The sequence below is a fragment of the Nomascus leucogenys genome, chromosome 20, assembly GCF_006542625.1.
Source record: "Nomascus leucogenys isolate Asia chromosome 20, Asia_NLE_v1, whole genome shotgun sequence".
NCBI lineage: Eukaryota > Metazoa > Chordata > Mammalia > Primates > Hylobatidae > Nomascus > Nomascus leucogenys.
In genome coordinates this window covers 36,492,352-36,516,836 of record NC_044400.1, presented here as the reverse complement: position 1 = coordinate 36,516,836, position 24,485 = coordinate 36,492,352, and the positions used below count along the sequence as shown (strand labels likewise).

Here is a 24,485-nt window from a genome sequence, read left to right as displayed (position 1 = left end):
TTGGTCTGCAAATTCAGTTCGATTATTTCAGAACATTTTTCTTGCCTTGGATTTCTAATTATCTCTTTTGGGTCGTATACTTTATGGACATCAATAATCTTTCTGAACTTTTTTTAGTCTAACATATCTCTGATCTTTTCATCTTTTTCCCCTCACTGAGAGTATCGCCAGTCTTTTCCTCCATGCCAATGATTCACTTTTCATTTGGGGTTGTGTGCAAGGGAAGACCACTTTCATCAGATTATAATGTGAATGGCACCCTCTTGACAGCGACAGACCTTCTAGGTTACAGACACAAAAGAGCAGAAAAGAAACATAAATCTCTGCCCTCACACAGCATATATTCTAATGAAAGCAGGTGATGAACAAGATAAATAGTTGATAGATGGTGAGTGTGTATGGGGACAGGGAGATGTAATTTTAAATATGGTGGCCAGGAAAGCATTCCTGCAGACTCTGCTTCTGTTCCTTGGGTTTTATTTTCCTCCACTCTAGGAGCTTTTCCTGAGGCTTGCATTTTCCTTATTTTTCCTTCTCTTATTTTTCCTTCATGGTATATCTGCATAGTTGCCAAGCCACTTCTTTACATCCTGCTCACATTTAACATGGGAAGTGATATCTAAAACTGCTGTTTGCTCTCATAAAGTATGAGTTATTTCTCCTTGACACCCTTCCTACCTAATCTGGTATCAACTGGTAGTTCCACCCTGTTCCACCTCAGTCCAGCCCAGCAACAGTTTGATGGCTAGGTGTTACCCTCACAATCAACGTTCTGTAATCTGAGGGCACAGGGCTAAAAGAGAAGGAAATTTTTTCTGAGACCAAGTAAGTCTTTTCTGAAAAATCTGGGTCCTACACTCTCTTCTGAGCATATTCCTTTGAATGTCCCATGCTAGGGCTCACTTCACCAGCCAGAAAATTACCCAACTCCTGTGAACTTCAGTGCGTTTCACTGCCCTGCAATGATGAGTCCTGGGAGAACCGTCCAGCCTCTGCTGAGGCCCCAAGGACATCACATTCTCAAGGATTTTTTTCCTTAACTTTTCCAAAAAGTAACTTACACTTAATCAGCATCACTCCAGATCACAGGGTAATACTGAAAATTTGCAAGATTTAATTAACTCATCTTGTTACTGCTTCTGGGATTCGGGTAGGATTGAAGAACATCTCAGTAGAATCATCTATTTCTTTCTTTAACTGTTTGTAGTTTGTGCTTGAGATCAAACTTCTTTATTTGGTTGCACCATTGAAATGTTTTCCCCTCAGGGAAGATGACCTACTCCATTTCACCACCTTTCTCAAAAGTCTCTATTATGGGTTGAATTGTGTCCTCATGAAAAATATATGTATAAATCCTAATCCCCAGTACCCTCAAATGGGATCTTATGTGGAAATAGGATATTTGCATATGGAATCAAATTAAGATAAGGTCATAGTGAATTAAAGTGGGTCCTTAATCCATTATGATTGGTGTCCTTTATAAGAAAAGAGAATTCTGGACACAGACACAGCAGAAGAAGGCCATGTGACAACAGAGGCAGAGACCGGAGTGATGTGGCTGCCAGCCAAGGAACACCAAGGACTACCAGCAACCACCAGAAGCTAGGAAGAGGCAAGAAAGGATCCTACCCACCATCTCAGAGGAAGCAAGGATCTGCTGACACACTGATTCCAGACTTCCAGCCTCCAGAACTATGAGACAATGAATTTCTGCCATTTCCATCACTCAGTGTTCAGCGATTTGTGACAGCAGCCCTAGGAACTGACAGTTTCCTTAGTCTTTACTTTCTTGCTTTTCTGGTCATTTTATTTCAACTATGCCCGTTACCTACTGTGAATCTAATAAGGAAAGAGAGCATGATGAGACTGCTATTCCTTTCTGCCATTTTCACCACAATGGGATCAGCCCAGGCAGTCTCAGAGAGGCAGAAACTAGAATTGGAAAAGCGATTCTTGCATTTCTCTCACACATCCACTGAGTCCCTTATTCTGACACCTGAAAGAAAACTCCACTCCCATTCTTTTCATTTTTTAGTAATCAGAAGTTAAAATAGAAAATACTTTTTAAATTAAACACATAAAGCAAAACTTACAAGCAATCATCTGTGCTTTCTGCACAAAGACTAATTGTTTTCCCATCTCGACAAACAATCTGGAGCATGCAGTCTTTTGACTTTCCATCCGGGGGCTGAATATCTATGAAAAATAAGCAGAATAAAGGAACTTTTTTCAGGATTTCTTCTTACATTTTCTAAGAACTACCAGCTCAGAGAAGCAAAGGACTAGACAATAAATCAAGTGCCACGTCTATGAAAGAACCCTCTGCTTTTCCAAGAATGCAGAAAGAACATAGCTGGGCTGACTGACAAGACCAGCTGCCAAGACAACGTCCACAAAATATATTCGGCTCACTGCAGCCTCTGACTCCCGGGTTCAAGCAATTCTCTACCTAGGCTTCCTGAGTAGCTAGATTACAGGCACCTGCCCCCAAACCTGGCTTTTTTTTTTTTTTTTTTTAGTAGAGTTGGGGTTTCACCATCTTGGCCAGGGTGGTCTTGAACTCCTGACCTCGTGATCCACCCACCTCGGCCTCCCAAAGTGCTGGGATTACAGGCATGAGCCACCATGCCTGGCCGACATCCCAGATTTTAAGCAATTGATTGGAGTCACCATCAAACAGAAGCCCGTTTCTGAGTACAAAACCAACACAGTCTAGGGTGGCCTGTGCTTCTTGAGGTTCCCAGTGCTCTGGTTCCCTCTCCACGAGAAGAAGAGACGTGGACTGAGAAAACTGATTTGTCCCGACCATGTGGTTCACAATCTAAGTGCCTGGGGCCCCATCGTGGTCGCCCCTCTGAGATGGAGCCCTTCTTCAATCTGTTAATGAAAGCACAACAGGGAAGGAAGAGGACCCAGCTCCCACCAAGACAGAGGAAGAGCAGAAGACAGAAGCTGGCCAAGACAGGCCAGCTTACCCCGACATTCCTGCCCCGTGCGGATGTTGATGCAGTCCACTGGCATGTGGACCTTATCCTCGATATTCTGCCGAGTCTGGTCATCATAATAGATCAGGTGACCATCCGACCACAGATCAAACCAGTTCTTCTTCCAGCGCTTCAAAATAGTACCTAGAAAAAAAAAATAGTACGGTTGTTTTTTTTTAGAGACAGTCTTATTATTTCGCCCAAGTTGGAATGCAGTGGCTATTCACAAACATGATCATAGCTCACTGCAGCCTTGAACTCCTGGGCTCAAGCAATCCTCCCATTTCAGCCTCCCGTTTAGCTGCGACTACAGGCACATGCCACCATGCTCAGCTTTCCAAATTTAGAAATCTGAAAGGTTAACTTTGCGCCAAAAGAGCAAGGACATAATCCTCCAATTCACAGCAGAAACAAAAAGAACTCTTCCCCTGGCCCCTTAATTACACCTATATAGAATTACCCAAAGCAGTCACTCATAATGAAAGGGAAAGCAGAACACAGGGCCCGCCCACTGGTGCTTTAACAGGCTGCATGCAGCACACACTGTCAACAGAGAATGCTGCCAACCAACTTAGAAGTTCCAACACTTTCTGGTTAGGGTTTTTTTTAAAAAGCTTGCTTTTCAGCAAATGAAACATATCTAACATTTAATTCCTCATACAGTACTAAACTTTAAACCTCTCAAACTTTTCAACTTTCTAAATTTCCAAATATTGTCTAAATTTGCTAGATAGATCAGAAAATGCTGGACTGTGAAGTCTCTATATGCAAATAAAAATAATACCTTCCTCTTTTGAAAAAACACATTTTGGCCAGGCATGGTGGCTCACGCGTGTAATCCCAGCACTTTGGGAGGCCGAGGCGGATGGATCACTTGAGGCCAGGAGTTCGAGATCAGCCTGGCCAAGATGGTGAAATCCCATCTCTACTAAAAATACAAAAAATTAGCTGGGCGTGGTGGCTCGTGCCTGTAATCCCAGCTACTAGGGAGGCTGAGGCAGGAGAATCGCTTGAACGCAGGAGGTGGAGGTTGCAGTGAGCTGAGATCGCACCACTGCCCTCCAACCTGGGGGAGAGAGCAAGACTCCGTCTCAAAAAAAAAAAAAAAAAAAGAAAAAACAGTTTTTTTCCTTTGTCCTTAAGAGCTTTCACAGATACTCTTTCCTACCATTTCCCACAGAAGCCCACAGTGTGGAAGGCTCCCCCTTCCTGATGCATACACTGGATAAATGAGCACAGCAGGATATAGACCAGGCCCTGCCTGGCCTCCCATGCTGTGCACATCCTACTACCTCACGTATTTCTGTCAGCTTGAGCAAATTCAACCTTTCATTTGTGATCTTGGACCAGGTATTTAACTTTATAAAAGAGTAATTTCCTTGACTGCATGAAGGGAAAACCCCTGCAGTGGACTTAAAAGCCAGTTGTAGCTCTGGTCATCTCTTTACCTTCCTCACTTCCATTCACTGCCCACTACACCTTCTGTTCCTGTACACCTCACCCCGTTCTTGGCCAACACACACAATCCCATTTCATGTACTTCCCTTTATGTTGCCGTGCCTGCAACTGGTGTCAACCAGATATGTGTCATTCGGCTTTCCTGCCAGTATCAGGCACTCTCCTCACCAGGCGGGGTGTCCACTGCACTTGCCTAACTGACCACTAAGTGATACCCAAGCATCCACTTGATTCACTACCTGAGCCGTGCAGAAACTACCAAATAGGCTGGGCGTAATGGCTCATATCTGTAATCCCAGTACTTTGGGAGGCTGAGGTGGAAGGATCACCTGAGCCCAGGAGGTTGAGACCAGCCTGGGCTACATAGCAAGATCCCGTGTCTACAAAGAGAAAAATAGCCAGACATGCTAATACAGGCCAGCAGTCCCAGCTACTTGGGAGTCTGAGGCAGGAGGACCACCTGAACCTGGAAGATCAAGGCTGCAGTAAGCAGTTATCACGCCACTGCACTCCAGCCTAGGCAACAGAGCAAGACCCTGTCTTAAAAAGAAAAAAAAAAAAGCTGGGCACGGTGGCTCATGCCTGTAATCCCAGCACTTTGGGAGGCCGAGGGGGGCGGACCATGAGGTCAGAAGTTCAAGACCAGCACGGCCAACATGGTGAAATCCCATCTCTACTAAAGATACAAAAATCAGCCTGGCATGGTGGCGCACACCTGTAATCCCAGCTACTCGGGAGGCTGAGGCAGGAAAATCGCTTGAAGCCAGGAGGCAGAGGTTGCAGTAAGTTGAGATCACGCCATTGCACTCCAGCCTGGGCGGCAAAGCAAGACTCTGTCTCAAACAAACAAAAAGCCCTACTAAATAGAGCCACAGAAACACAGAGACAGGGAGTTCTGCCCAAGTATCTCACCTGCCATCAAAGCCCTGGCTGCAGACTCCCAAGTCAGGCTGTCCTCCAGAGGCCAGGACTGGGTCCCAACAGTATATGTGGCAATGGCAGGAAAAGAAGTCCTGAGGCTGGCTTTGCCTACATGTGACCACATCACATGTGTATCTCTGCTGCTCTACAACCTCGTGAATGTAATATATCTCACCTCGTTTTACTGGCATTGATACTTCTACTTTCAGGAAAGAAGGAAAATTAACCCATATATATGGGGATGGAGTTATATACAGAGTAAGTCGTCTGAATACACACTTCTGAAACAACCATGGACCAGAACACTGGAAAAGTCTATGTGACTTATTTAAAGTACATCTATTTTGTGTACCTCACCACGCTAGGTGTGATGGGGAGCACAAAATTGTCAAAAGGGTCACTGATCACTATGTTGACAGAGCACTTACTTCGAGTTGTGGTGGAAAAGGGAAAGCTTGCCCTCAAACAAGGGTGTGGCAAAGGACATCCGAAGGGCCAGCAAAGGAGGGCACACCCTCAAGGTCTGAGCAAGGGTCCCCATGTCCCCTGACCATGGGGAGGTTGAGACCACAAAACCCAAGACTAGGAAACTTGGGCTAGACTCCAACAAGCCAGGACTTTCTTTGGGAAGCTAACATTACGACACCTCTGTCTATTCTAAGACTACAGGACTAACAGACAAGGGGACATACGGTTCAGCTCCAGGTTGGGAACATGGAACTAGTCACAGACACACAGGCTGAAGACCGGTCTCCAGGTGCATATGTCAGTGTTGAAATCACACAGTCCTGACTTTGAATGTAGGTTTGTCACCCATAGTTTACACTTAGACAAGTACCTAACCTCACTGAATCTCAATTTCTTCAACTGGAAATAATACCACTTACCTCTCATACAGCTGTTGTGAGAATTAAGAATATATACATAAAATCTATTTAACAGGAACACAATTCATAAACAATAGTTTTTATAAACCATCTCAGGTATGCCATCAATTCTCACTGGTAGACTTGACTTTAGCTAAATTTCTGAAAGTAACTCTCATAGATAAACTCAAGTCTCTGAACAATCAATGGTATGTGATACAGCTCAGTTTTTGACTAGAATCATAAATGACATGGTGGTCGCTTTTCCCTTAACTTCACTCTTTCTAGTATAGCAGAATATTCTGCTTGCTCTTTTTTTAATAAATAAGACTGGTTCTTCCCACTTTAAAACACAGTATGAGGCTGGGTGCGGTGGCTCACGCCTGTAATCCCAACACTTTGCCTGTAATCCCAGCACTTTGGGAGGCCGAGGCAGGCAGATCACCTGAGGTCAGGAGTTCGAGACCAGGCTCAACATGGAGAAACTCCGTCTCTACTAAAAATACAGAATTAGCCGGGCGTGGTGGCGTGTGCCTGTAATCCCAGCTACTCGGGAGGCTGAGGCAGGAGAATTACTTGAACCTGGGAGGCAGAGGTTGCAGTAAGCCAAGATCGTGCCTGGGCAACAAGAGCAAAACTCCATCTCAAAAAATAAATAAACAAATAAATATAAATAAAACACAATATGAATCCCACCTGGAGTGACAGCCTCAGAGATAAGCAGACAGTGTATGAAAGATAGGTTTGCAGGGATAAGCCTAGGAAAGTGGATCTCAATCCCATAAAAAAAGAACTGAGTCTCTTCTCTAGTCCTTCTGGAGACACAAAAGTTTTGGTTTTAGATTAACTCATTGCCTCAGATCAACTCTTCAGCCACATAATTACAAAGACTCCAATATTTGAGAATCTGAGTCGCTGCTCAATCCCCAGATAAGAGAGGCAGAGAGACCAGCACCTCTGTTCCAGTATCTCAGCTGAGCTCAGTTAGATCCAGGCAGTCCCAGATCCATCATTAATAATAAAGCACGCAGCTGGGCACGGTGGCTCATGCTTGTAATCCCAACACTTGGGGAGCCAAGGCAGGCAGATCACCTGAGGTCGGGTGTTTGAGACCAGCCTGGCCAACATGGAGAAACCCCTTCTCTACTAAAAATACAAAATTAGCCGGGCATGGTGGCGTGTGCCTGTGAACCCAGCTACTGGGGAGGCTGAAGCAGAAGAATCACTTGAACCCGGGAAGCAGAGGCTGTGGTGAGCCGAGATCGCGCCACTGCACTCCACAACAAGAGTGAAACTCCATCTCAAAAAAATAAATAAAATAAATTAAAATAAAAAAGTAAAGCATGCTAGCGAGGAGAGCGAAAGCAGCAGGGACTGCCATTGTTTCCTGGTTCCTGTCAACTCAGCAACCAAGGAGGAGCTCCGTGGTGTGCAAGACAGTTCACAGAGATCTAGGAATGTCCAAGGGGAAACTCAAGGCCACAGCACTCATAAAACTTCGTTATTTGCTTTTAAACATGATCAACTTTAAGCAAACAGAAATAGAGATTGCCCTTTGGCAATGCCGATCGCAGGCCGCACATCCTGTACTCACTCTGTCGCAGCAACCAGCCACTCTTCACAAACGCCATCTCTTCACCTACAGAACAAAAACAGGCAGGTTCAAAATCATACCCAGAAAGAGAATAGCCTGTCCGGCCCAAGTCTCTATCCTTATCCCCTTCAGCATCAGCTGAGGAAGGGCCCAAGGCCATTTTAGCTCAGTACCTCCCTGGCATTTAACAAATACCTCCTCAGTGGGGTTCATGTGCCCTGCACTCTGTACCCCCTCCCTTCCTCCCACACTCGCCTTCAGCCTCACCACCCAGCCCACCTGACTGAGTCTAACACCACTCAACAAACATAAAGCAGCCCCAGGGACACAGGATTTAGCTCTGTCAAGGACATGGGGGATTCTCGTGGCTTGCTGGAGCCCTGAGGTGCCTACATTTGGCATTCCCAGTGGAGTCCACATGGCCCAGGCAGGGGTGCTGCACTGGTGTCAGCAGTGAGTGACATGGAGTGGCCAGGTCAGGGCAAAAAAACAAAAGTCATCAATAAAAAGGTTCATAAAGTCAACTCCATAAAAATTTAAATCTTCTGTATGGAAAAAAAGTTAAATGAGACTTTTAAAGTGATAAATTAGAAGAAACAGTCACGGCTGGGCACAGCGGCTCAGGCTGAGGAGGGTGGATCACCTGAGGTCAGGAATTCGAGACCAGCCTGGCCAACATGGTGAAACCTCATCTCTACTAAAATTACAAAAACTGGCTGGGCGCGGCAGCTCATGCCTGTAATCCCAGCACTTTGGGAGGCTGAGGCAGGCGGATCAGGAGGTCAGGAGTTTGAGACGAGCCTGACCAACATGGTGAAACCCCATCTCTACTAAAAATACAAAAATTAGCCGGGTGTGGTGGTGCATGCCTGTAATCCCAGCTACTCAGGAGGCTAAGGTAGGAGAATTGCTTGAACCCAGGAGGCGGAGGATGTGGTGAGCCGAGATTACACCACTGCACTCCAGCCCGGGCGACAGAGTGAGACTCTGTCTCAAAAAAAAAAAAAAGAAGAAGAAGAAATATTCATAACCATATGGCAGCAAGGAGCTTATTTCCTTCACTTACAAAGTTCACACATATCATACAGAAAAGCCAGTAATTTAGCAGTTCACAGAAAAAAGAACACACAGGACCAACAAACTCGTAAAAAGACACTGAATTTCCCACTCAATTCAACAGCTACAATTCCAACTGTACAGTTAACTACTGTACCTATCAGGTGGGCACAAATGAAAACCTCCAAGATGCCCAGCAAGGAGAAAGCACAATGGCAGAAAGAAAACTGCTGCAACCTTTCCAAAGGGAAATTTGGCAAAAATCTATGGAAACTTTAATAGTTCGTATACTTTGCCCCAGCAATCTCACCATGACTAGGAATTTGCCTCACTGAGATTATGTGCAGAGGTTCACCAACACAGATATATATATATAAACACTCGCTGCAACATCACATATACTGCAGAAGCGCACCAACATGCCCCACGATGGAGGACTGCTGAGCGGGTACCTCCACACAGGACAGATCACCAGGCAGGCAAAGCAGAGCAGCATGTGCTGCAGGCTGCCTCCTGGGAGGAATCCTAAAACCTGTGGAAGATGTGTCTCTGGAAACAAAATGAGGCGATTCTGCGTGTGTCACAGAACAAAGAGGGTGACTGGTCCCATTACCCCTTCCTGTACTGTTTGAAATAGTTAACAATTTGCATGCTTTTTTTTTTTTTTGAGATGGATTCTTGCTGCGATGCCCAGGCTGGAGTGTAGTGGCGCGATCTCAGCTTACTGCAACCTCCGTCCTCCAGGTTCAAGCAATTTTCCTGTCTCAGCCTCCCCGAGTAGCTGGGACTACAGGAGCATGCCACCACACCCAGCTGATTTTTGTATTTTTAGCAAAGACAGGGTTTCACCATATTGGTCAGGCTGGTCTCGAACTCCTGACCTCGGGTGATCCACCTGCCTCGGCCTCCCAAAGTGCTGGGATTACAGGCATGAGCCACTGTACTCAGCCCATTTTATTTTTTGAAATCAATAGTTATTATCTGGAAGCTGAGACTATGGGCCACTTTTGTTTTCTGCTTTAGCTTTTTTTTTTTTTTTTTTCTTTTTTTGGAGACAGAGTCTTGTTCTGTCACCCAGGCTGAAGTGCAGTGGCGTGATCTCGGCTCACTGCAAGCTCCGCCTCCTGGGTTCACACAATTCTCCTGCCTCAGCCTCCCAAGTAGCTGGGACTACAGGCACCCGCCACCACGCCCAGCTAATTTTTTCTTGTATTTTCAGTAGAGACGGGGTTTCACCGTGTTAGCCAGGATGGTCTCGACCTCCTGACCTCGTGATCTGCCCACCTCGGTCTCCCAAAGTGCTGGGATTACAGGCATGAGCCACCGTGCCTGGCCTTGCTTTAGCTTTTTTAGGTATTTCTTTAAGGCACTAAGGTTTGTAAGGTTAGCAAAAGCCCAAATGGGCACCTCAGAAGAACAAATGAGTCTCTAACGTAGCTCCTTCCCCATATCTAAGCATGGCTGACTTCTCATCTTTCTCCAAACCTTTAAAAAGAGTGCCACAGGGCCGGGCGCGGTGGCTCACGCTTGTAATCCCAGCACTTTGGGAGGCCGAGGCGGGCGGATCACGAGGTCAGGAGATCGAGACCACGGTGAAACCCCGTCTCTACTAAAAATACAAAAAAAAAAATTAGCCGGGCATGGTGGTGGGCGCCTGTAGTCCCAGCTACTCGGAGAGGCTGAGGCAGGAGAATGGCGTGAACCCGGGAGGCGGAGCTTGCAGTGAGCCGAGATTGCGCCACTGCACTCCAGCCTGGGCGACAGAGCGAGACTCCGTCTCAAAAAAAAAAAAAAAAAAAAAAAAAAAAAAGAGTGCCACAAGCCTCAGTCACCCCATACTCCAGCATCTCCAAAATCATGCATGCTAAAGCTTCTTGCTCTCTTTGCAGTTTTTTTCAATTCATGCTATCTGTCCTTACCAAGAAAGGAAATGTTTTTCATTTTTCCCCAATCTTTCTCCACCACATTTAGGTTCTCAAACATACAATCCCCAGCAAACAAAAGCCAGTCTCCCTGTCTCTCAGATGATGTGAACAGGGAAGCACACTGCTGCTCACTGTGCTGGCAGCCACCTTCTGACCATGAGGAACCAGCTGGGGGCAGCTAACCCAGAGACAGCAGAGCTCACACTGCTGAGCCACTGACTTCACCGACCCCAAAACCCACCCTTACCCAAGACTTTCTACTAAGCAGAATGATGGGTTTATCACTTGAGATGGTTGAATTTGGTTTCCTGCAACTTATAGCCTAAAATATCCTAAAACAATCATTTTACTTCCAAAAGGATTTGAGGCAGAGAACTACCAGCATCATATTTTCATTAAACAAATATTCTTACAGCACCTAACTTGTGTCCAGCCTTGTCCTAGACACTAAGGATACAGCAGTGACCAAGCCAAAATGCTACTCTCATGTAGCTTAGTACAGCAGAAGAAACACGCGAAACAAAAAGGAAGGAATGTTGTAGACAGCATCACATCTGTGCAGTGGGGTTATTAACCCAGAACACAAAAAAATGAGAGGGCAAAGCACGTACGCATTCACGTCAAATCCTAGATATTTATATTCATACTACAGCTTCCTGCATCCATAATGTGAATTCCCAGTATATTTCATACAAAAAAAGTAAATGAGAACAGGCTAAAAATTACTAGAAAAGGTACTGAGGACTACCTAGTCACAACAAATACAAAACCTGACTGAAACACAGCCATACAACTTCGCTGGTGGTTACAGGACACAGTGAATATAAAAATGTGGAGTAACAGAAAGGAGTCTCCTGAACGTCTGTGGTCAATTTCTTTACATTTTTAAGGGGTTGTTTAGTTTGTTTCTTTGTTTGTGCCGTCGCCCAGGCTGGAGTGCAATGATCTCGGCTCGCTGCAGCCTCCACCTCCCAGGTTCAAGCAATTCTCCTGCCTCAGCCTCCCGAGTAGCTAGAATTATGGGCGTGTGCCATCACACCCAGCTAATTTTTGAATTCTAAGTAGAGACAGGGTTTCGCCACGTTGGCCAGGCAATCCACTCGCCTCAGCTTCTCAAAGTGCTGGGATTACAGGTGTGAGCCACCATGCCCGGCCTTCTAATGGTTCTTGATATTAATTTGGCTACATTTGCTATCTTTTTTTTTTTTTTTGAACAGAGCTTAGCTGTCACTCAGGCTAGAGTGCAATGGCACTATCTAGGCTCACTGCAACCTCTGCCTCCGAGGTTCAAGCAATTCTCATGCCTCAGCCTCCCAAGTAGCTGCGATTACAGGTGTCACCACACCCAGCTAATTTTTATATTTTTAGTGGAGACAGGCTTTCACCATGTTGGCCAGGATGGTTTGAACTCCTGACCTCAAGTGATCTGCCTGCTTTGGCATCCCAAAGTGCTGGGATTACAGGCATGAGCCACTGCGCCTGGCCGATAAAGAGTTAAAAGAGACTTTTAGGTAAAACCTTAAGGATCTAGAGATTTCCTGGTATCTCGGAGTATTATGTACTAATTGTGTGGGTCAACATCTGATTTGCCACATGATATGGTTTGGCTCTGTGTCCCCACCCAAAATCTCATGAATTGTAATCCCCAGTGTTAGCAGAGGGGCCTGGTGGGAGGTGACTGAATCATGGTGGCAGCTATCCCTGTTGCTGGTCTTGTGATACAGTTCTCAGATCTACTTGTTTATAAGTGTGTTCACTCTCTCCTACTGCCACATGAAGACATGCCTGCTTCCCCTTCGCCTTCTGCCATGATTGTAAGTTTTCTGAGGCCTCCACAGCCATGCCTTCTGTACAGTCTGCAGAACTCTGAGTCGACTAAACCGCTTTTCTTCATAAATTACCCAGTCTCAGGTAGTTCTTTAAAGGAGTGTGAGAACAGACTAATACAACGAATGTCGTGCCTATGTTTTCTTTGGTGTTTCCTTGAGGTTAGCCTGGGTTTCTCTTACTTTTCAGGCAGTTGAGTCTCAAGGTATGGCAACAAGGAGAAACTGAACAGCAGACTTGGGAATCAATTCAGGCCACTTGAGTAAGATTCAAAAAGAAAAAAGAAATGGAAATGTCTACATCTAGAGGACATTATAAACATATCTTTCATGTGCCTATATAAAATAAAACTATTAGAGAAAGGGGAAATCAGATTATGAGACAGAAAAGAACTTAAACTGGAATTAGCAACAGAAACTCTTGACTTTTTAAAAGAGTAATTCCTCTGCTGACTCAAGTAGCTTCTTATCTCATGTCATCCTGTCTATCTCTCCTCATTCTGTGGAACAATCTCATGTACCTCCCAGAGCAGATTTTTATCTCTAACACTAGTCTCCTCTAAAACGAGCCAGTACTCTTTGAAAATGAGCTAGTTACAGTTTAGGGGCAGGGTATCCTACTATCAAAAAGCACAGATGCTTTCAAGAGTGCCTTCAGAAAGTGTCAAGAAGCCACTCAGCTGAAGAAAGAGCATCTAATGGCTAAATTATGACAGAAGTGTAAAATGCAAAGTAAAAATTACAGTCCATTACAACCAACTAAGGCTGAAAGGTACCCTGGGTATAAGATGATTAAAATGAGATATATTACAGTAGAATGTGTTAAAGAAAAGACATACCTTCTGGTCGGGCGCGGTCGCTCATGCCTGCAATCCCAGCACTTTGGGAGGCTAAGGCAGGTGGATCATGAAGTCAAGAGATCGAGACCATCCCGGCCAATATGGTGAAACCCCGTCTCTACTAAAAATATTAAAAATTAGCTGGGCGTGGTGGCACATGCCTGTAGTCCCAGCTACTCGGGAGGCTGAGGCAGGAGAATCACTTGATCCTGGGAGGCAGAGACTACAGTGAGTTAAGATCATGCCACTGCACTCTAGCCTGGCAAAAGAGCAAGACTCCATCTCAAAAGAAAAAAAAAAAAAAAAAAAAAAAAAGACATACTTTCTGATAATGGTTTGGCTGTATTCCCACCCAAATCTCACCTTGAATTGTAATAATCCCCACATGTCAACAGTGAGGCCAGGTGGAGATAATTGAATCATGGGGGCAGTTTCCCCCATACTGTTCTCATGGTAGTGAATAAGTCTCACGAGATCTGATAGTTTTATAAATGAGAGTTCCCCGCACAAGTTCTCTTGCCTGCCACCATGTAAGACATGACTTTGTTCCTCATTTGCCTTCCATCATGATTGTGAGAACTCCCCAGCCATGTGGAACTGTGCGTCAACTAAACCTCCTTCCTTTATAAATCACCCAGTCTTGGGTATATCTTTATTAGCAGCATGAAAACAGACTAATACAGTAAACTGGTACCAGTACAGCGGAATGCTACTGTAAAGATAACTGAAAATGTGGAAGCAACTTTGGAACTGGGTAAAAGGCAGAGGTTGGAACAGTTTGGAGGGCTCAGAAGAAGACAGGAAGATGTGGGAAAGTTTGGAACTTCCTAGAGACTTGTTGAGTGGCTTTGACCAAAATGCTGATAGTGATATGGACAATAAGGTCCAGGTTGCAGTGGTCTCAGATGGAGATGAGGAACTAGTTGGGAACTGGAGTAAAGGTCACTATTGCTATGTAAAGAGACTGGTGGTATTTTGTCCCTGTCCTAGAGATCTGTGGAAGTTTGAACTTGAGAGAGATGATTTAGGGTATCTAGCAAAAGAAATTTCTAAGCAGCAAAGCCTTCAAGAAGAAGCAGAGCATAAAAATTTGGAAAATTTGCCGACTGATGATGCCACGGAAAAGAAAAACCCATTTTCTGGGGAGAAATTCAAGCCTGCTGCAGAAATTTGGATAAGTAACAAGAAGCCCAATGTTAATCACCAAGACAATGGGCAAAATGTCTCCAGGGCAGGGCTGGGCCATGGCTCACGCCTGTAATCCCAGCACTTTGGGAGGCCGAGGCGGGCGGATCAGGAGGTCAGGAGATTGAGACCATCCTGGCTAACACGATGAAACCCCAGCTCTACTAAAAATACAAAAATTAGCCGGGCGTGGTGGCAGGCGCCTGTAGTTCCAGCTACTCAGGAGGCTGAGGCAGGAGAATGGTGCAAACCCGGGAGGCAGAGCTTGCAGTGAGCTGAGATCACACCATTGCACTACAGCCTGGGTCACTCCCTCCTGAAATGCAACTAAGAGAGTTAAAGAGAAAACAAGGCATGAATCCACAAAGAGAACAGCAGCAGACAAAAGCAGATGAGATACAACATTTTGAAGGTTCTAAGACAAACAGACAAGTGGCAGCTAACGTAAAATATGGCCACCTCTACCTTTTTATGTGCTAATAGAAGCCAAAACACAGCAAGCCAACTCCTGCCACATAAAAATAGACTCAGAAATTGGGGGTAAGAGAGAATTCCAAAGGTGGGGAGAAATCAGAAGAATTAATGGAAAGTCTTCAAAGGGGTCACTAGGCACCCTACCCATGCAGACAGGGACCCTCCCTGATCCTGAAGATGATGCCTCTGGAGACTGGGCGTGGCCACACTACACACAGCTCAAAGTGACAGGCCACACTTAGAAGAATATAGTCCATGAAAGTCAAATTCTCCATCTTCTTCCTTACTTCTCAGACTCTAGCTCAGAGCAAAGGCACAGTCCCAAGAGGAAAGGCTCACTGATACTGACAACTGCGTGTTCTGTAATGAAAAAGCCAAACTTTGCCTAACACCCTCCAGGGAAGCTCACCAAGAAACAGACTTGAAGCAAACACAGACTTCCAATCAGCTTTTCAGTACATCTCTTAAGTAGGAATACAGAGCAAGCATCACCAGTCTGAGTGGAAAAAAAATACTGTTTTTCCTCTGCTCTCACATCACAACAATCAACATAGAAGACTTCTGTGACCAAATGTGTGGGGGTTTCTCCCCACATACCAAGCAAGAAATCAATCATGCAGCAGGCCCATGCACCGTGTCACACATCTGTAATCCCAACACTTTAGGAGGCCAAGGTTGGGGGACCACTTGAGCTCAGCAGTTTGAGACCAGCCTAGGCAACATGGTGAAACCCCATCCATACAAAAACATACAAAAATCAGCGGGGCATGGTGGCACACACCTGTAGTCCCAGCTACTCGGGGGCTGAGGTAAGAGGACCACTTGAGCCTGGGATGGGGAGATTGCAGTGAGCCATGATCACACCACTGCGTTCCAGCCTGGGCAAGAGTGAGACCCGGTCTCAAAAAAAAAAAAAAAAAATTCTTCGGCGAACACCAACTAGGTGTCCTGCAATTCAACTGTCACACTATCTACGTGGAGATAGCGTCAGATCCCACAGGTTGAGGGCTCAGTCCCACAAGACTGGCCACCCTTCAGACACCAGCCACAAGTCAGGGCCTCTGGAACATGTGATCAACTAGCTTTAAGTCAGTGAGAAAGAAAAGTAGCTCAGAGCAATCAAGAACACACAGACATACCACCGGCAAAATTTAGAAAATAGGTCTTTAGTTACCACAGCCCCAGCCGCGCTCAGGGTTAACTGTTGAAAGGGACTTGGGGTTTTTTTAATCTTCCCTTTCCTGTAGTTTCCAGACAAGCTGATAAATTACCAAGACTGTTACTACAAGTTACACAATGTGACCCTCTATCATTTTCTTCATGTTCCTGGAATGTGTGATACAAAGAACAACATACAGCCAACCAATAGTTTATGTTCAACTTAGAAACTGCCCCTATTTTTGCCCTTTAAAATCCCACTTGTAACTGTTGCTACTCGAAGCATATATTCAGAGCAACTTGAATCTATGCTTCCCAGGTTGCTGTCCTCAAATCTGGCCTAAATAAACTCTCTGTTTATAGTAATTTTTGCTTTAGTTTCTTTCTTTAGGTCTATTAGAATTCCCACACCTGCCTGTGTTTGATTAATTTGCTAGAGCAGCTCACAAAATTCAGGTAAACAATGACTTATATTTACCAGTTTATTATAAAAGGTATTACAAAGGACACAGATGAAGAGATGTATAGGGCAAGGTGTTAGTGTTCAGGCCTCTCCAGGCACACCACCCTCCCTCTAGGAACCTCCAGGGGTTCAGCTATTCTGGAGGCTCCCCAAACCCAATCCTTTTGGGTTTTTATGGAGGCTTCACTACATTAGCATGATTGATTAAACCAACAGCCATTGGTGATCAACATCACCCTCTCTCCTTCCTGGAAGGTTGGGGGGCAGACATGAAAGTTCCAACCCTCAAATGCCGCATAAGTGTTTCAGATGACCAGCTCCCATCCTGAAGGGAGTCTGCAGGCCATCAATCAATTATTAGCACACAAAAAGACATCATTTTGGAGATTTTTAAGGATTGTATTAAATAGGAGTTGTAAGGCAGGAAATGAGGTCAAAGACCAAATAAACATTTCACAGTATCACAGTCAGACATTGGAGAAAAATCCAGACCATAAAAGATAGAGATTAAAGAAAATAAAATTTTCAAGAAAAAAAACCTCACAAGAATCAGAGACAATGCTGGGTACAAAAGAAAACTTTAAAAATATTACTTTACAGCCGGCCACAGTGGCTCACGCCTGTAATCCCAACACTTTAGGAGGCCGAGGAGACTGGATCACTTGAGGTCAGGAGTTCGAGACCAGCCTGGCCAACATGGTGAAACCCTGTCTCTACTAAAAATACAAAAATTAGCCGGGCATGGTGGCAGGCTCCTGTAGTCCCAGCTACTCAGGAGGCTGAGGCAGGAGAATCGCTAGAATCAGGGAGGCAGAGGTATCAGTGAGCTGAGATGGTGCCACTGCACTCCAGCCTAGGCGACTGGAGTGAGACTCCATCTAAAAAAAAAAAAACAAAAAAAAAAACAAGAAATAAAAAGAAATATTCAGAGCTCTCAATTAAAAATAATAACCAAAATTAAAAATTCAATACAAGAGTTGAAAAGATCAAGATGGAAGAAATCTCTCTGAAATGAAGAGTTAGAAAAAAAAAAAAAAGACCAAGAGATGGAAAAAAATTAGAGGATGAGCCTGGAATATAAAATATTCTGCTGGCCGGGCACAGTGGCTCACACCTGTTAATCACAGCACTTTGGGAGGCCGAGGCGGGTAGATCACTTGGGGTCAGGAGTTCAAGACGAGACTGGCCAGTATGGCAAAACCCCATCTCTACTAAAAATACAAAAATTAGCCAGGCATGGTGGCACGCACCTGTAGCCCCAGCTGGGCAGGAGAATCACTTGAACCCGGGAGACAGAGGTTGCAGTGAGCCGAGATCACACCACTGCATTCCAGCCTGGGTGTCACAGCAAGACTCCGTCTCCAAAAACAAATTCTGCTTATAGGAGAATTTCATAAATAAACCACAGAGAAAAGAGCAGAGAAATAATACTATAAAACCATTTCCCGCAACAGGATAACACATTTCTAGATTCAAAAGCTCCAATGACTGTCCAGCATGATGAATTTTAAAAGATTCTCCGTAGGGTAGGATGACTGAAATTTCAGAACATCTAGGACAAAGAAGAGAACCTAAAAACTTCCCAAAGAAAAAAGCATAATAAAGGATCAACAATCAGCAAGACACAGGACGTCTAGAGCAATACCTTCAAAATGCAAAGGGAAAATTATTTCCAAGCCAGAATTCCATACCCAGTCAAATTATTAATCAAGGCCAGGCATGGTGGCTCTTGAGTGTAATCCCAACACTTTGGGAAGCCAAGGTGGGAGAATTGCTTCAGCCCAGGAGTTTGAGACCAACCCAGCAACACAGTGAGACACTCTCAACAAAAAATTAAGAAGTTAGCTGCGCACAGTGGTGCACGCCTGTAGTCCCACCTACTCGGGAGACTGAGGTAGGAAGATCGCTTGAGCCCAGAAGGAAGAAGCACAGTGAGCCATGAATGATCACGTCACTGCACTCCAGCCTGGGCGACAGAGTAGGACTCGGTCTTCCACTGGCAGGGGAGGAAATTCCCAGAAAGGCAGCTGTGCAGAAGGACTGGGGAGAAAAAAAAAAAAAAAAAAAAATCCAGACTGGAGCAGGACCAAGTACTACAGGGGAGAAAAAAAGTAACTGACAAATTTTGGCCGGGCGCGGTGGCTCACGCTTGCAATCCCAGCACTTTTGGAGGCCGAGGCAGGTGGATCACGAGGTCAGGAGATCGAGACCACGGTGAAACCCTGTCTCTACTAAAAATACAAAAAATTAGCCGGGCGTGGTGGCGGGCGCCTGTAGTCCCAGCTACTCGGAGAGGCTGAGGCAGAAGAATGGCGTGAACCCGGGAGGCAGAGCTTGCAGTGAGCCAAGATTGCGCCACTGCACTCCAGCCTGGGCGACAGAGTGAGACTCTGTCTCAAAAAAAAAAAAAAAAAAGTAACTGACAAATTTCCTACAAGTTTTTGACTCACTGGTGGATTGAAGAGTTTTACAAGGCAGCAAAAGTCTTCTATGATCAAAAGTCAAAAGATTACATGTAAATCAATAGCAATTTTACCATATCCACAAAGATAAAATACTTCTTTTTTTTTTTTTTTGGAGACGGAGTCTCGCTCTGTCACTCAGGCTGGAGTGCAGTGGTGCGATCTCAGCTCATTGCAACCTCCACCTCCCGGGTTCACGCCATTCTCCTGCCTCAGCCTCCCGAATAGCTGGGACTACAGGCGCCTGCCATCATGCCCAGGTAATTTTTTGTATTTTTAGTACAGACAGGGTTTCACCGTGTTAGCCAGGATGGTCTCGATCTCCTGACCTCGTGATCCGCTTGCCTTGGCCTCCCAAAGTGCTGGAATTACAGGTGTGAGCCACCACGCCCGGCCAAAATACTATTTAAAAAAGTGCCAGAAAAAGGTGAAAATAGTTGTCTATAGTTTAAAAAAGGGGTGGGTAAGAGCTTGATATATATATTTTTTTATTCTAAGGTTTAAAGCACTATTCGGCTTTTTTTTTGTTTTTTTTTGTTTTGAGATGGGAGTTTCGCTCTTGTTGCCCAGGCTGGAGTGCAGTGGTGGGATCTTGGCTCACCGCACATCGCCTCCCAGGTTCAAGCGATTCTCCTGCCTCAGCCTCCCAAGTAGCTGGGATTACAGGCACCCGCCACCATGCACAGCTGATTTTTATACTTTTAGTACAGACAGGGTTTTACCACGTTGGTCAGGCTGGTCTCAAACTCCTGACCTCAGGGGATCGACCCGCCTCAGCCTCCAAAAGTGCTGGGATAACAGGCTTGAGCCACCACGCTTGGCCTACTTGGTCTTTCAATCTATGTACATGTATTATTTTGATAAATGTAAACATGTAAGCAATAACCTGAATTATCTTCAACTATACCAAAACAACAAAACAACCTAAATTAATCTGCCTATTTGAACCTTCCAACAGTTCTCTGCTTTCGTTTTTAAATTGGGGAGAGAAATTTAGAGAGTATCTTTAGAAACCAAAAATCATGAAGTATGATTTTGATCACATTTTATTTTGTTTTTGTAGAGACGAGGTTTCACTATGTTGCCCAAGCTGGTCTTGAACTCCTGGGCTCAAGGGATTCTTCCATCTCAGCCTCCCAAAGTTCTGGGATTACAGGTGTGAGCCACTGCAGCCAGCCTATCATATGCTTTTGAAAATTCACAGAACCTAGTGTTTGGGTATAAGCTTTAGAGTTAAAAGACCTATGTTCAGATCCTGACTCAGTTGGACAAGTTACATTTCCAAGCCTAATCTATAAAATGAAAATTCCCACCACCTACTTGACAGGATGTTTGGAAAATTGGGTGAAATAATATATAAGTAGTTGGCATGGTGCCTCACAGTTACTAGAACTTGATAAATGGTAGCTGCTTTGACAGCAATTATTACTATTTACTACTATTATTACTATTACTTATTTTCCCCCTTACCAAAATTTGCCTAAAATATTCTAGAACAAGCTTGTCCAACTCATGGCCCCAGCCCAGGTCAGCTTTGAATGCAGCCCAACACAAATTTGTAAACTTTCTTAAAACGTTATTAGATTTTTTTGCAATTTTATTTTTTAGTGCATCAGCTATCATTAGTGTTAGTGTATTTTATGTGTGGCCTTCTTCCAATGTGGCCCAAGAAAGCCGAAAGATTGGACAGCCCTGCTTTAAGAATAAGGACATCAAGCTGCTTCTCAAATGGCTCAGAAGACTTCTGTTTGTTTGCCTTAGCATGCTGAATTTCACACCATTCCATAACTTAATTCAACATTTCGCTATTTATATCCCGGAGCAAAACTGAATGCATAAACTAAAACTCATCAGATAAACACTAAGCCTCAGCTGCTAGTCTCTAGAGAATAAAACACCAGCAAACTAGCTGCAAAAGAACATTATTTTTATGCCAATAAAACCTATACAAAGCTTTAAAATGTAAGCCATATTCAACAATTTAAATTATTTTAAATTTGAATTTGTATCTCTTTGAAAGCATTGAATCGAAACAGACAACAGATGGACAAAAAATACTGCCTTTGGAATCTGACAGTTCTAAGCCTGAAGACTACTTTGCCTTCTACTCACTAGTATGACCTTCAGCAAGATTCTAAACCTCTCTAAGCCTCAGTTTTCTTACCTGTATGACAAGGCACAACCAATTATGCCATGGGGTTACTGTGACAATTAAAGGAGATATGTCCAAACAGCCCTGTAGTAGATGGTCCAAAAGTGAGAACTGGCCAAGCGCGGTGGCTCACGCCTATAATCCCAATACTTTGGGAGGACAAGGCAGGTGGATCACCTGAGGTCAGGAGTTCGAGACCAGCCTGACCAACATAGTGAAACCCTATCTCTATTAAACATACAAAAAATAGGCCGGGCGCGGTGGCTCACGCTTGTAATCCCAGCGCTCTGGGAGGCCAAGGTGGGCGGATCACGAGGTCAGGAGATCAAGACCACGGTGAAACCTCGTCTCTACTAAAAATACAAAAAAATTAGCCGGGCGTGGTGGCGGGCGCCTGTAGTCCCAGCTACTCGAAGAGGCTGAGGCAGGAGAATGGCCTGAACCCAGGAGGCTGAGCCTGCAGTGAGCTGAGATCGCGCCACTGCACTCCAGCCTGGGTGACAGAGCGAGACTCCGTCTCAAAAAAAAAAAAAAGAAAAGAAAAAATACAAAAAATTAGCCGAGCTTGGTGGCGCACGCCTGTAATCCCCAGCTATTTGCGGGGGCAGAGGCAGGGGACTCCCTTGAACCCGGGAGGCAGAGGTTGCAGTGAGCCAAGACTGCGCCATCGCACTCCGGCCTAAGCAACAAGAGTGAAACTCTGTCTCAAAAAAAAAAAAAAAAAAAAAAGTGAGAACTGCTACAATTACATTACTATTTTGTTCCAAAAGCTGGAATTCAGGTTTAACTGTCTACAACTCCTCATGATATCCCAGTTCTCTAGCTCTCTTTAGCTATAAAAGTGGCTTCCTTATGAAAAAGGAAGAAAACTCATCTCTGTTCTTCAAGGGCAACAATGGAGAGTCAAAGAGATGTCACAGGTACATTCTGAAACAGAACGGAAAGAAGGTTGGGTGACCCATCAACATGTGGAGGTCAGTTCCCACGCACTGGCTATTTCCAGTTGGGAACCACTTCTTGACAACAAGCACCATCAAAGGGCAGACAGGCCAAGAAAGCAAAGAGGCAAGAAAGTTCAACTTTCCGTTTCCATGATCCACTGTGGAAGCAAATACACAACCAACAAAACAACTGGGTCAATGAGCCCCCGCTTTGGGAGCATTTTTAACAGTGTGCTTTGCAGCTTTTGGTAGTTAGTGTTATTAATAAGGTAATTCTTTAATTTCTTTAGACAAACAGAAGGCAGGCAGAGGAAAGGAGAAAGAAAAATATTAATGCAAGCTGAAAAGCATAAGCAAAGCTTTCAGAAAGAGCTGAGAAAAACCTCCACCTTCCCAAGGAGTAACACCACAAGAGTATCTGTCCTCTCTATACCACTGCTGTACACATTTAATCAACTCAGTCCTTGAGAATAGCAGGAAATTTACTTACAGAATGTACCAATGCCTTTAAAATATAATGCTAGCAAAGAACTGCTGTCAGGTTCTGAGTTCTTTTCTGCAGCCTTCTTCAATAAGCATTTACCGACCACCTACAAAGTGCCAAACACTATGCTGTTTATTAGGGAAACCCTGCAACGCAGTTTGATGCTTGTCCTCAGGGAGATCAGTACGAATGGGGAAGAGTCGAGTAAAGTGATCACCACCACAGAGAGTAAACAGCAGGCACAAAGGAAGCCCAGACAAGCTCCAGTCCTATCAATATCCAGCCAACCAGCCCAGGGTTAGGAATTTTCTGAACCTAGGGAACACTCCTGAGCACAATTGAACCGGTCACAGCAGTATTCCCACACCCCACAGGTCCTTAGGCAGACACACCCACTGCATGGGCACAGACGCACAGTTGTGTCTGTGCATACATGTTTTTGTATGCATTTTTGGTCATTAGTTTAGTCAACAAATACTGAGGGCCATACTAAACAGGCAGTTAACAGTGCCAGCTCGGGTCCTAATTCCTCATGTGACTTCAGACAAGTCACTTCCTGCATTGGTACTAGTTCATATCAAAGGCCACAGAAGACCTTGGAATATTCCTCCCCTCAGCTGTCAGCCCTCCTCCCTCGGTGGTGGTTCCACCCTTTCCTAAGCACTAAAAATTTAAAGGCTGAAACCATGAGTCAGTATTATTTTGAATTAACCATGTTCCTTTAATTTTTTTACAGTGACCACTGCACCTCATTCCTTTCCTCCACCCACCCTGAATCATCGGAAATTTACTATTCGCTCATTTATGAAGCCTTTTCTATGTGAACCGGTCTACATTTGAGATTTAAGCGGGGTGGCGGGGATCCCTATGCAAATCCCTGACCTCCGGAGTTTTCAATCTAGTTGAGTAACAGAATCAAACATGAAGAGAGATATGTAAGATAAGGAAGGTACACCAAGCACTTATGACTAAAGACACTGCAAGGCCAAGAGCAGGTGAAATGCAGCGGGGGCGGACCGCACCACGAGGGTAAAGCCTCAATGCCTCCCAGGACTTAAGGAGGGGGGACCTCTGGGCAGGAGAACTGAGAAGGCAAGTTCCCTGGAGCACAGGGAGCAGCAGGAGTGGAGATCGGACGCCGGTAGACCCCAGGCGGCGGGGCCGCAGCAAGTCCCGGCAGTCAGACCTGTGGGACATTCCCGAGCTGCCAGAAAGAATGCAAGGCGGAGGCCTCAGTCGGGAAAGGGGGAGGGTCCGCGGGGCCGGAGGGGAGGGGCTCGGGGAAAGGACCGGAGGGGGACGCCGGGGAAGCGATGGGAGGGGGCCTGAGAGGCCGGGGGGGCCCACTGGGAGGGCTCCCGAATGGGCTGCTCTAGGGAAGACTGAGAGGGCGGACCTGGGGAAGGTCAGGGTGGTCCAGGGAGGTGGAAGGACCCGTGGCCAGGAGCTTCAGGGAAAATTAGGGAGTGAAGACGCCGGGGAGGTGGCGCGGTGCGAGGTCCCCTCGGAGGGGCGCGAGGCTGGGCGGCTCTAAAGAAGAATCTGGAGAGGCGCGGGCCAGAGGGGAAAGGAGCTAGGGTCGTCCGGACTAAACAGGGACACTCACCTACGAACCAGAATAGAGAACGCCAAGACGCCGCGGCGATTTCTTGCTTTCTCGCCTTCGACTGTCGCACGCCCGGCGTCCTGGCCGCCGT

General features: G+C 45.3%; 1 protein-coding gene across 2 annotated transcripts in view; it reads right to left on the bottom strand.

Annotated features, from left to right (window-relative positions):
- Positions 1–24,485, bottom strand: part of PLEKHB2 (pleckstrin homology domain containing B2) — a 45,173-nt gene extending 20,688 nt beyond the window's left edge. The window contains exons 1-4 of one of the 2 annotated variants that reach the window (XM_003281749.4): positions 24,395–24,485; positions 7,824–7,868; positions 2,976–3,128; positions 2,094–2,196 (exon numbers count right to left, since the gene is read on the bottom strand). In XM_003281749.4, the coding sequence (XP_003281797.1) occupies positions 2,094–2,196; positions 2,976–3,128; positions 7,824–7,860 (293 nt within the window). In that variant the 5' untranslated portion in view covers positions 7,861–7,868; positions 24,395–24,485. The remainder of the gene's footprint in view (positions 1–2,093; positions 2,197–2,975; positions 3,129–7,823; positions 7,869–24,394) is intronic. The other variant, XM_012497816.2, reaches the window with a different exon arrangement.